This window comes from Crinia signifera, chromosome 5, assembly GCF_055691185.1.
Source record: "Crinia signifera chromosome 5, ASM5569118v1, whole genome shotgun sequence".
NCBI classification, from domain to species: Eukaryota; Metazoa; Chordata; class Amphibia; order Anura; family Myobatrachidae; genus Crinia; species Crinia signifera.
The window spans coordinates 44,882,287-44,895,598 of NC_139221.1; the positions used below are offsets into that span (position 1 = coordinate 44,882,287).

Below are 13,312 nucleotides of genomic sequence, written 5' to 3' on the forward strand. Positions count from 1 at the left end.
TTGTTTAAAAAAGGTATAATAATAATAATAAAAAAAAGTTAATTGATCACTTAATACAGCAACTAAAGGCCCATACACACTGGGTGGCTGAGCTGAAAGCAGCGCAGTTTACTCCTCTCGAAAGCCACCCAGTGTGTACGGGCCAGAGATGAACGCTGGTGGACGGCTTTCCATAGTGTCCTGCTGTGGAAAGTCACCCGCCCATGGGAAAATCGTCAAAACGGGCGAAAAATGCTCAGAGTGTGTGGACCTTAAGGATCTTGTATAGGAGACTTCCCCATTTCAGAAAGGAAAAACTAAATCCTTTGAAATCAGGTGTGAGGAACCTTCTTTGTTACACGGGCCATTTTTAATGGCTGAAATCCTTCCAGGGTCCATATCAAAATTTGCACCTTTAAAAAGGACCTTGATTCCCCCATCCCATGCTCCGGCAGATAAACTGCTGCTGGATGCATGTGGCGTGAAGTAGCTCCCACCGGCGTGGCCACCTCATGCGAGACTACCTTCCTTGTCTCACGTGCAGACCGCCAGGTGGGAGGGCTGACCACACAGACTGCCTACGGGGGCCATTTACAGCCCGCGGGATAGAGATTCCCCACCCCTGCTTTGACATAATGCAAGTGATCATTGTAGTGCATAGGAAAAGGTTGACAGTCTGAGAGAAACTTAAATGACACTTCTAAACACGGATCTTTGATCACAAGAACAAAAACACAGGACAAAAATGAGAGGAGGCATGGTCTATTAAACGTCAGGCACTTGTATATATGTTATCTAAATCAGTCTGCCATTTTATTGATTTTGTGGAGTTCACATATTTATACAGCAAACACTGTACGCCTTGAGAAGCTGCAGCTCTAATTTTTAAAATAGCAGCAAAGTATCTTTTAGTATCAAAGAATGTGGACAATAAATAGTCTCTCTCTCTTTGGATGTGAATGCTTAACAAGACAACCCGCTGCAGCTTCATAATGTGATTGCTATTTTACAGAGCTTATACACAAAAATATATATGCAATCTTTTTGTCTATATTTTATACAAATACAACAGTAGTTTGTGAATACATTTGTTAAGTACATTTACATGATAAGCAACACAACTTCCCATAATCTCGATAACTTTTTTTTAAATGCAAGAAAGATACAAGAATATTCAGCCTGGAATGCAATTTCTTCTACTTCAAAAACCATTTATAGACTAATTTTCTCTAGCACTTGTAAGTCCAAACAGATTTTTTATTTTTTTTTCTTCCCGCACTGAATACAAATTAAAAATTTCAGCAAGAAGTCAGAAGAGATTTATCCGTTCCAAAAACATTTTCCAAAATAACATAGAAATGCCGAGGGGAAGGGATTTCGAATATACAGTGTGATCTTCACTCAACACTATATATTGTGCCCATTTCATTTAATTGCATATTGACTTAAATGAACCCAAAAAAAAAGCTGGGTGTGCTGGGAGAAAATTTGGCATGTCCATTGCCTCTTTTTTTTTTTTTCTTAATTTTTTGTTGTTATTTTTTAACAAGTGCATATTAATACGCTGTGGTGTTGTACAAAGATCAATAAAAGGGTAAACTAGATCACAGTATAAAAATATAATCATACAACTATCGCTATAATAAAATAGTCCTTTTTTCTATGGTAAAAATACATCTGTAAGTGACAGGAAGGTTGTAGCACCATTAGAGAACGGTTTCCCTAGTTACATTAGCAGCATGATGATCCAATATAACAATATTGCAGGAGTGTTTTTTGAGAAGATAAACATTCATTCTGATTGGTTTGTACCAATGAAGCTTATACTTAAATTTGTTTACATATGATTAGCAACAGTATGGTCACTTCTATGGTGAAATTACATATCAAGAGACACTACCATATAGGCATTTCTTTGTAATTATGAGGCAAAGTGAAGGCATAATATATAACAAATGCATTTTTTTGTCACCCCAAAAAAATTAAGCTTCTAATAAATGCTATTCAACGCAACTGCAGCTGTGGATTGGTTTTACTTATATAATAAATGTCAACATTTAAAAATACTTTCCAGAGATATGGTGTGTACACACGGTGAGATTCATTTGCTATTTGAATAAGATTCTATTGCTATGCAATCTTTGCTAACTCATGTGCTATTTACATACAATTCATACTATCTACATTCAATCTGCACTATATAGTCATTGATGCACTGTCTATTTCAAATTCAGCTGAACGGGAGCGCGCATCGGCATCGAATCGGGTTAGAAGGCTTAAAAACCATGTTCTAACTCCATTTGATGTCTATGCAATCCCGATTTGATTTTGACTTTATAGTCAAAATCGAATGACAAATTGTACCGTGTGTACACAGCAATACTGTATTGCATCCATGCAGGTGATTAGTGATAGGTATTGGTTTGGCTGAATTTGAGAGTAGCGTACATCTGGCGTTTAAAATTCTAATTTTCAGCAAAATATTGCCTCAAAAGCCTAAGGAGTAAGAAGAGACATTAACAACTGTATCAGACAGACAAAGAAGGGTTTTATGGTGAAATTGGTCAAGATTACTAACAAAAGGGATATATTTCCAGGTACACATATTACATCATGAACTGTCTGAAAATTAGGGACATAACAAAATAAAATGAGCACAATCCAAATGATGTCACAATGCAATTAATAATTGTGCCTTTTACCAATTTCTTGAGAGGAAATACATAAGCAATGCTGAATACATATAACGTATTATACCCTGTCCTAGTTTCCAAATTATGGAATTACCTATTCTAGTCTCACCCAATGGTGCTTTGAACCTTAATGACCAGGGTAGTATTCTTTTTTTTCCATGTGTCCATTACACCAGGAGTTTGTGTATTTTTATAGAACTACTTAAATTAATTTTTATACAAGTTTGTGGGGAGTTTTTGCTCACCCCAGAAAGATATTGTATATCCTCCTCTTGCGTATAGGGATATCAGTTAGAGAGAAATGATCTAATTCTGGTATTTTGTTCGAACAAAAAATAAATATACTTTATGGTTAGAGACAGGAAAAAGAATGATGACAACCTAATTATTAAGTAGGTGTTCAACAGCCCACCTTAAATTTTACTGGCCATTCGAGTATGTGCAGACAAATTTTCCTTTGTTTATTTAAAACCTAAATTTAAGTGCTTTGATGCTTTTCCATTTGGATGGAAGTCTTAAAATAATAAGAAAAAAAAGGTAATAAAATTAAATATATAAAATGCCTGGGCATTAATCTTTCCTTTAGAACATGGAAAAAACAAGTGTATGAAAAAAGGCTGATATTTTCCCTTGTGCCTGAACACAGTGCGTCTCCCACACTTGGTCCTCAAGACACACTAAAGCTGGGTACACATTAGATGGTTTTTCTAAGCGATATGCACGATAATGATGTAGACAGTAATATTTTTGTACTATATCGATAACATCCTGCAGGAGCATGCATAATTAACGACCACCTCGGTCTGTACATGCAGTCAAATCCTGACCATCTGGTCAAGGACTGCATGCTCCTGGATATGGGTGCTGAACGATATAGTATGTAACATTGTTCAGTGTGTATGCACCATTTTGTTTGTGCAGGACTTTCAGGCAGTTCAAGAGAAAACATGTAGGATATCACTTAATTTATACCCAGCTTAATAGTCCAGACAGTAAGGTTATCAATGCTTAAGCACAGGTGATGTGATTAGTACCTCAGGCAGTTTGATTTAACCACCCATGTTCAAGCATCGATATCCTTGTAACCTGGATGATAAATGGTGCCTTGAAGAAATAAAGACAGAGGGCTGGATTAGTATGACCCAAATTCAGGCTAGTAACCGGTGTTACGGATCTGTGCATGCATATGGGTGAAAATACGCATGTGCAGACCCGCTGTGGTCTTTGGAGAGTATCACACTAGCCGCATGAAAACGCTGGACGTTGCCCTGGGTATGCAGGTGGGCCGATTTCTGCTTGGGGCGGGCGGCTGACATCACATGACATCAGCACCCGCCCCTTTTTTGCCCATCTCCGGGCCAGATAAAAGCCAGTTCAGACTGACTTGTCTGCGAGTGGGCAAAAATTCATTAGATGGTCGGCAAGGTTCGAATAAGGTTTTACCCGTGTGGCCGCATGCGAGGGGATATGTAAGAGTACACATCCCCTCACATGCAAATGCAGTGATTTGCATGGAGGTGGAGTTGGGCGGGCGGATGGGTGGCGTTTACCTGCTCCTTAGGCAGCAAAAATTCAGGTCTGAATCAGGCCCAGAGTGAGTGAAATACGGCTATAGGGCATTTCTAGAAAGGTCCAGGTCTACCCTTAGACTCCGGTATCCCATACCAAATAGTTATACATTATTTCAGGTTACATCACAATGCAATGTAGTTGTGTAACCGTGCAACTATCATAACTGGCTACCACTCCCCGAGCAGTCGAAAATACATACAATAAGTTGAGCTATATATTGTTTTGCAGATTAGTAAACAGTAGCTGAGGGGGGAACACTACCATTTAAGATGAATTATAAAGAAAAATATATTAGACCTTTCCATGTGACATGTTATTTACAGAGAGCTAGAATTTGGTGTTCAAAAAATAAATAAAAAATATATTCTGAAAACAACAAGTAGCTCTCCCACAGATTCTATTTGACGCCTAATGTAATTTAGCGGCTGAAAAATTGGGCTATTAATCAGCATGGCAAAAATAATCCCTACATTTTCTATATTGTATTCAAATTTAGATATATAACCAAATATTTGTACAGGTTACATTTCCCTTGCTTTACATTCCCAACGAGGCTGGCAGTGTGTCTTGAAATGTATAAACCAATTCAGTAACCACTGAAATTAATATAAAAACTTGTGTGTGTGATTGGAATCCATTAAGGATTTCTGCAATACTCCACAAGTAACTGGCAGCACAAGAGTTCTTAAAACAAAACAGAAAAAAAAACAACAGATATTAGTTTGTGCAATATAGCAAACTGATAAGCAAACACTGTAAATAGTTGTACCTGTTCAAAACTAAAGGTTTAATCATTTTGTACACAAAGCTTTATAACTATAATTCCTATATAGATTTATTCTAATGGAAACTGAACATATTAAGAAAGTTACTAGAATAAAAAGCATTACCTTAATCTTGTCCTCATTAAATGTCCCATTATTTTTAGCTTTTTTTCCTCCAAAAAGTGCTATATCTCAAAATATGTAACCGAGGTCAACCAAGCTCATAAAAAAAAAAAAAAAAGGAAATATTGGCTTGTATAGAAGAAAAAAAAAAGGATCCTGAAATGATGTATTCTTAACATTCATATCTTATATGCAAACAGCTCTGGCTCATGTATCAGTCAGCATATGGTTCTCCAAAAAACAAAAATGTACAGGCTAGATCAACAAGTCCTGTAATTTGCAAATTAGGGGCAGGACATGCAACAATTAAGAATATATTATTAGGCAAAACAAAAATAGAAAAAACAGTGATGGAAGTGAATTGTACACTTTTGGAAATAAAATATTAGCCCATTCAATAATTAACTCTTCCAGTGCCCCACATGGGTAGCAGGATGCATGTCCACTAATAGCCAATACTAAATGGATACTAAAGTATAGCTATGCTGAAAAGAGTCGGTCTAATTAAGGAATTAACATTTTATGCCAAGGGTAAGACAACTGTAAAATTATAGCCCATCTGTAGCCATGATGACCTATTGAGGTTCAACATATTGTCTTGATTTTTTCTGAATGAAACTTCAAATAAATGTAATAAAAAAAAAATCCACTTTCAATAAAAATACTCAAATTTGGCTACTTCTTTCCTTATGGGTGACATATATTATATATATATATATATTTTTTTTTTGTCACAGAAACACTAAAATACATAAAATGTTTTATATCCAGATATTATAGTATAGTATGTTACAGTTACTAATACAAATATATGGCACTTTTATATAATGTAGTAAAAATAAAAATCCAATATAAGGCCATGAATTATGATGCGTGGCAAAAGTGTGTTTCTATGATGTGTGGCAGAAGTGCGTTTCAGCCAACATAAGATAGCTTTTTAATATAATAAACAGCAAGTCTAAAATGTAGATGTTCCATCTTAGGTAGTCTGCCTGTAATATGGACAAAATGAAAAAATGGGAATGAGAACAGTGGATGATATTCAGAAATAAATGTAAAAAGATCTACCTTGCTTATCAAGGAAACAGGCTAAAATCAGTGGTTCCCAAACTGTGTGCCATAGCACCCAGGGGTGCCTTTGAACACCTGAAGGGGAGCCCTGGCTTGGTGGTCAAGGACCAATTCAAAATTATTTATGGTTAATGTAATAGACAAAACAAGTGCTGGTGGCTTCCAATCATAAAATATATGGACAAACAGAAGCAATTCTGTCCCTCACTACACAACTGACCCTAAGGATGACATATAAACACAATTTACTTAATTTTATATATTTTTCTCAATTACTCCATAAAAAATTTTTTGGCCTAGGGGTGCCACGAGACATTTTCTGATACTATAGGGAGCCGTGATTACAAAAAGTTTGGGAACCACTGGGCTAAATTAAAAAATAAAATGGCACACAGAAACAGCCGTGCATTTAAAAAAAAAAAAAAAAAAAAAAGAAGAAGAAAAACTTCAAATGATATATAACAAAAACACAGGAAATGTTAAATTTAAGAAATTAAAATTGGAGTATTTTTTTTGAAGAGAGCATTCCCTTACCCCCCAAAAAAAAAGAAGAAGAGAACAAAATAGACTTTAACCTCCCTCTCTTAAAATGGTTTAGATTAGTTCTCAACACAAATATTCCCTTCTATATGTTGTTGTGCCTTTTATTCCCTAATTTTAAGAAAAAAAGCATCATTGAACACTATTTGCTCAATGAAAGCCATCAATTTGTTTCATAGAAACTATAGGATGAATATTTTTTCAGAGCGGTTTGTGCAATCCACATATGCACACATTTCAAATTTTAACTCCGAAACACGAAAGCAGTTTGCATTAAAAGAAAAAAACAATTATACTATTCCTACTATATAATGCCTTTTAGAAGAAAAAATACTGTTAGAAATACAATGAATATTTACAATTAAAAGAAAAAACTAAATGATTTACTAAGAAAATATAATGGGAACTTTAATAAACATAATGTTTATATTTATGCCCTGCCACATTATAACTATTTTATATATATATATATATTTATATATTAACATTGTAAATCTTCGGTTATAGACTTTGTTTTTCTTCCTAATGCCTAAAATCAGAGCATGGGGCAAGTTATAATGGTCACAAAGCAAAGTGGCATAAGCAATATGCTTTTACTTAACTCCTAAGAGTGCTGTCTTGTAATTTTGGTAATGGAAAGGTTCCGAAACCAAGTACATATATTTGCAAGTGCTGGCAGCATGAATCTACTGAATGGCAGTATCATGCCATTTATACAGATATCTGCTTCAAGAAGACAGTATATATATTTTTTTGACAATGACTGAACTGAAGGCACTTTGGTAGTAGTCAAATACTACAGACTGAGACTTGTCCCTGCCCCATCCCCCATACAATCTTTTGGCAAGAAGAAAAATTTCATTTCTTTGCCCAGGGTATTATAATACTATTCTTTCATAAAGCCAAAACTATGGATAAAAGGATAATAATTCTCTGCATGAAGTGATAAAATACACATTTTGTGCAAAGGCGCAACCATTGCATAATAGTTGTACGGAAGCACACAACGAAGTAAGATTCATTGCATGGCCATTGCTTTTAAATATGGTTTTTTTTTTCAAAATTATACCGAAAATTGACCACTTGACTTATTATCGTTGAGACAATGTGTGTTCAAATGATAACTACTTTGGCATTGCAAAACTATATAAACTCTTGTGGTATCATTAAATCATCATTAATAAAATGTTGATGGATATGAATCATTTCATAGGAAGTCACCAATAAAGAGTAAGTATCTTTTTTTTCTCTACCGATAGAAAAAAAATATATAACACGTCAGCTGACAGAAAACTATACAACCACAAACATTAAGGAGTCTAAAACCAAAGTAAACAATTAAGACACTTGTAAAAAGTTGAAGAGCTAAAAATGTACTGGCTTAAGAAGATTGTTAATGTTGAGACTATTACAGGTGTTTCAAATGTCTTTTCATTGGCACTAGGATTAAAAACCAGCTAAAACAATCCATTCAATAAACCCCTACTGGAAAGCTTGATGAAATCGTGGCAATGTTGTGGTTGTATTTAGATTACTTGTGAAAGCAGAGGACAATGAGTGTAATGAACCAAAACATATATTATTGCTAGGGTCTTGAGGATCCTGTGGTTGTGGAGGGAGCTGTGCCATTGATGAACTGGCCTCTTCTTGAGAATAGCCCATTCCTAAACTCCCAACTGATACTGGTGTGTTGTATGGAGGGCCATTGGCAGGTATGAAATTGAACAACTGACTGAAGTCCAAAGATGATGTGTTGAGAGGTTCACTAATGGAAACAGAACTTTTAGAGAGGGATACTCCATCTGAACCATCATCCAATGTCCCTACTTGAGGATCCAAACTCAATTTAGATGATGACTCTTGGGAGGAGGATGTCATACCACTTTGTAACTCCATAAGGTAACTTTCTATTTCCACTTTCAATGGTTGCTCTTTATCATGCATCGAAATTGCATATGAGGTAGAATTGAGTGGGTATTTTAGCGAAAGATGGTGAGAGGGATGGACAGGATCCATATCTATAGGGCAAGGCATACCCAAAGACAATGAAGGAGCGACCATTTGGTGTGTAGTTGCAGAACTCTGCATGGACTGAATTTGCGTGTTATAGAGGTTCAACTGCAAACTGTTTGTGAATGGCTTTGATGTCAACTCATTGGAAGATAAGGACATCACGGGAAGCAGCTCATCTTTAATAGGAACACTGCAGGTGAAGTGATCTAACAGGTCCACAGGTTCAGTTTTCACTTTCAGCAGTTCTTGATTGTGACTTTTCTTCATATGACGGGTTAGATGATCCTTTCGCCCAAATCTCTGTGCACAATATTGACATAGGAAGTCTTTTCTCCCAGTGTGCACTACCATGTGTCTACGGACATCTTTGCGGGTGTAAAAGCGCCGATCACAATGCTCACATTGGTGTTTTTTCTCTTTAACACCACTGGAAGATTTGCCTGCATGGGTTTTCAGGTGCTCCAGTAGGACCACCGTGCTTTCAAAAGTCTGCGAGCATACTTTACAGGTGAGGTCTCCACTTGTAGCAGCATGCAAGGCCAAGTGACGTTTAAACCCAAGCTTGGTATTGTAGTTCTTTCCACATTCTTCACACTTAAAGGCTTCCTTATTGGGGTCATGAGTATGCAGGTGATTCTTAAGGTGATCTTTCCGGTGAAACATTTTTTCACAATAATTACACTTGTGGGTTTTCTCTGGAGAATGTGTAGCCATATGCCTTTAAAAACAGATACAACCACAAAAAATGATTAAGGATTAGGTTTGCAATGAAACACTTATGCATCTAGTAAGTAAAACCTACATTATGGTATATAGAAAACAGGTACTTGTGTACTTTCACGGCTCCCATCGCATGCCATATGTAGTGGCATGCGATGCGATTTTACCGTGGTTTTATGCATTTTTGGTAAAAATCACATGCAATGCCATTTTTCACAGAAATTATGGACATGAGTTGAAATCATGTAAAATGCACCCCAAATGTCATTTTTCACACTGTACCACCCCCACTATCAACGCCAACCCGAAGCGTGGCGAGCGCAGCGAGCCCACGAGGGGCGGCGGTACGCGTCCTACAACCTTTTCATACCCCCACTATCCACGTCGGAGTGGAGTTGAGAATAGAAAGTGTGGCGAGCGCAGTGAGCCACCAAGCCCGAAGCGTGGCGAGCGCCGCGAAGGGACGCGGATACCTTCACAGGTATCCGTGTCCCCTCGCAGGCTTCACAGGTATCCGCGTCCGCTCGCCATGCTTTGGGCTCGGTGGCTCGCTGTGCTCGCCACACTTTCTATTCTCAACTCCACGCCGACGTGGATAGTGGAGGTATGAAAAGGTCGTAGGACGCGTACCGCTGCGCTCGCCACGCTTCGGGTTGGCGTTGATAGTGGGGGTGGTACAGTGTGAAAAATTACATTTGGGGTGCATTTTACATGATTTCAACTCATGTCCATAATTTCGGTGAAAAAAGACATTGCATCGCATGCGACGCAATGTGATTTTTCCCTGTATGATGCACATCGTGGGAGCCGTGATTGTACACAAGTACCAGAAAACATACTAGGAAGACATAAATGTGAACATTTGCAAGCCTTTCACAACAAGGCATAATATTTGACCTTGTGCACATTACAGACACTACAAATTCTAAAATAATTCAATTTAATTCTATTTCCATTGGATTACATTTCAATGACACCTAACTGGAAAAAATCATCAATACATTACATCACATCACGGGTCTTAAAATGAATTTACTTTCAGAATGTAAAAAACAAATGCTTTAAGTGGGCAGAAAGTTAATGTAAGCTAAAAGATAAATAAGAGTTTATACCTTAATAATTTGTATTTAGAAACAAAGGCCTTGGTGCAGTCTTGTTGCGTGCACTTGTAGGGCCTCTCTCCTGTGTGAGTGTATGAATGGACTTTTAATTTTTCAACACTGTTAAATGCTTTGTCACACAGTTGGCAAGGGAAGTTTTTCCTTGGTTTTGTTTCACCACGTTTACGCTTCCCTGAAGGGACTTTCTGGGAATCTCTTACTTCTGACAAATCACCAGGAATGACAGTGGCCATCGCAGCCTAAACCAGGCCTTCTTGTTGGACAACTGGCAACTGCCCAACTCCACTAAGTAACAGCGTTTTTGGTGGCTTCGCAAGTTCCATGTGGTCGGAAAAAAAACAAAAGGGGACTGAAAAAAGAAAAATAATATAAAATAACTATATTGCAATGGCGTTTTAATCTAAATAAAGCTAAGCGATGCCTTTGAAAGCATAAAAACAAGAACAAAGCCACATGTTGTTAAAGCTTATTAAATTGATAAAGAACTGTCATTCTGGAACAGTGCTGCACGTTAGAAGTTTTAGAAACCAAAGTTAAGTGTAAGCAATAGTTAGCAACCCCGTGCGAGTTAAAGACGACTGATTTCAAGATCTAGATATATATAGATTTTTTTGCTTTTACCAGGCACCTTGTTCTTAAGGGAAACCATAATATGGGTTATTCTAAAACCAGACCTCCCCCCGTAGCATCTAGAAAACTTTCCGATTTCGATATGGCTATTTACTCATAGATAAGAATAGGGAGAGAAGCCTGGAAACAGTATGGCGTGTACAGGGATGAGTCATGGGATAACTATGGATTTATTCAAATTGAGCATTCCTACCAAAATGGTCAGCTAAGGGAAATAGGAAAGGTGCAAGAGGTAACAAACAGAGATGACTTAGGAAATGTAATAAGTAGAGGTGTCTGAAACATGTGGCTGTTAAATACCACTGCAAAAATACCCAGTCGCTTTAAGTCCTGCAACAATTATAATGGAAGATCAGATATTTTGATAAAATTGCTTCTCATTACATTTCCACCAGATATCCGTTTAAAATACTTTTTAAGTATGATGGTCCCCATTCACATTTGGTATAGAAATTGGGATTACACTATTTAGACCATGATATAAATGGCAACTTTCTGACACTGAAAAGTGTATGCACATGTTTTCCTGAGCACAGCTGTTAGCACAAAAGCAATCCCTGTATGATATTTGTGACAATTGGGAATACTCAACTTTCATATATGAAGAAACATTCTTTAAAAACGGGCCATTATATCAGCAAAAAGTCTACATATTTTACTTTTACGATGACAATGGCAGCTATGTGGTCTCAAGTGTTTTATGACGAGAATATTCTTCATCTTCTCTAAAGAGTAATGTGTTAATATTGAAAATCTATTTTTTAAAACTATTAAAAAATTAAGATAAATGATTTTTAACTTCAGAGATCCAACTTACGTTTACTACAGAAACACACACACGAGAGACAAATTTAACAAATATCAACCTTTTTATAGAAGGCAAAGAAATAAATGATAAATACTTTTTATTGGAGCCAAATTTTCCACATACTTTTTCTAAGAGTTAAATGTACACTGTTTTAATGTCTGTATCTCACTAGTACAGTGATAATGTTCCATTACCCAATGGTCAACCAGTAATACAGTGGTAAAGTCTTGGGTGCTTTCAGCATAAAGCACCCAAATTATAATTTTTTTGTGCAAAATTCATTAAGTTTAGACTTCAGATTCACATAGAGTATTGCTCTGGATTATACTTTCCTTAAAAAGGTTGATATTTCCTAGAAGGCAGTGCTCTGAATTTCTGTATGGAGTGTGCTTTGGATAATTATGTGAGTTTTTTCAAAATAAAGTTGCACTTTTTAGCACTGGATTCAGAAGAAATTAACAATATTGTAATAGTTACCTTATAAACACATGAGACTTCATTAAGAATCACTGCAGCAATTATTTTTTAATACATTACATTTAATATTTGAGGACTAGGGATTCCTACCCTTGAAACAGCCATTTGTCCCCATCTCTTAGCTTTTACTGGAAAGTTTATGATCATATGTAACCCTTTGCTAGAATTCACATGGGCTTTATACATATACAATAATCGTGAATTAGTGAACCCGGTTGTGGTTTGTTACCTTTTTGGGGATGTTGGCAAGTAACTAAGGGCTTTCTAACTATTGATCTTTATTATTTAATTTATATTTGTATGGATTCATAACACCATTCTATTGTTTTTTTTCCCCCATTGCTCTGAATAACTCCAACTACTCATGCTGCTTCCCCCCTCCCCTGCACTAATCAGCCTATGACAAAGAGAGCCATGTGTGTGTGTGTGTGTGTGTGTGTGTGCGTGTGTGCGTGTGTGTGTGTGTGTGTGTGTGTGTGTGGGGGGGTCACATCTATTGTTGAACTCAGAGATTAGTTCTTTGTAACATATATACTCATTATGGTGCCATAATAATATCAAACATTATTTAATCAAAAAAATAAAATTCATACTTTAAAAAATAAAAATAAATATATATATTTGACAGATTCCATACGCTTCACACCTGGTGGCTGTTCAATAATCTTTTCAGTTTTATTCTGGTCTTAGCCTGTCCCGCTAGCACTTCTTGGAGGAGACCAGACTCTAGAAGTTTCCATTTTCTTTAGCCTGTAAAGAGAAATAATACAAATTATTGCAAAAATCACTACATTTTCAAAA

General features: G+C 36.5%; 2 protein-coding genes across 3 annotated transcripts in view; one reads left to right on the plus strand and one right to left on the minus strand.

Moving 5' to 3' along the window:
• Nucleotides 1-13,312, plus strand: part of CHCHD7 (coiled-coil-helix-coiled-coil-helix domain containing 7) — a 125,631-nt gene that overhangs the window by 55,731 nt on the left and 56,588 nt on the right. The gene's annotated exons all lie outside the window — the stretch shown is intronic.
• The window catches only part of PLAG1 (PLAG1 zinc finger), a 41,497-nt gene continuing 28,936 nt past the window's right edge, over nt 752-13,312 (minus strand). The window contains exons 2-4 of one of the 2 annotated variants that reach the window (XM_083187115.1): nt 13,158-13,261; nt 10,588-10,945; nt 752-9,473 (exon numbers count right to left, since the gene is read on the minus strand). In XM_083187115.1, the coding sequence (XP_083043241.1) occupies nt 8,225-9,473; nt 10,588-10,829 (1,491 nt within the window). In that variant the 5' untranslated portion in view covers nt 10,830-10,945; nt 13,158-13,261 and the 3' untranslated portion in view covers nt 752-8,224. The remainder of the gene's footprint in view (nt 9,474-10,587; nt 10,946-13,157; nt 13,262-13,312) is intronic. The other variant, XM_083187116.1, reaches the window with a different exon arrangement.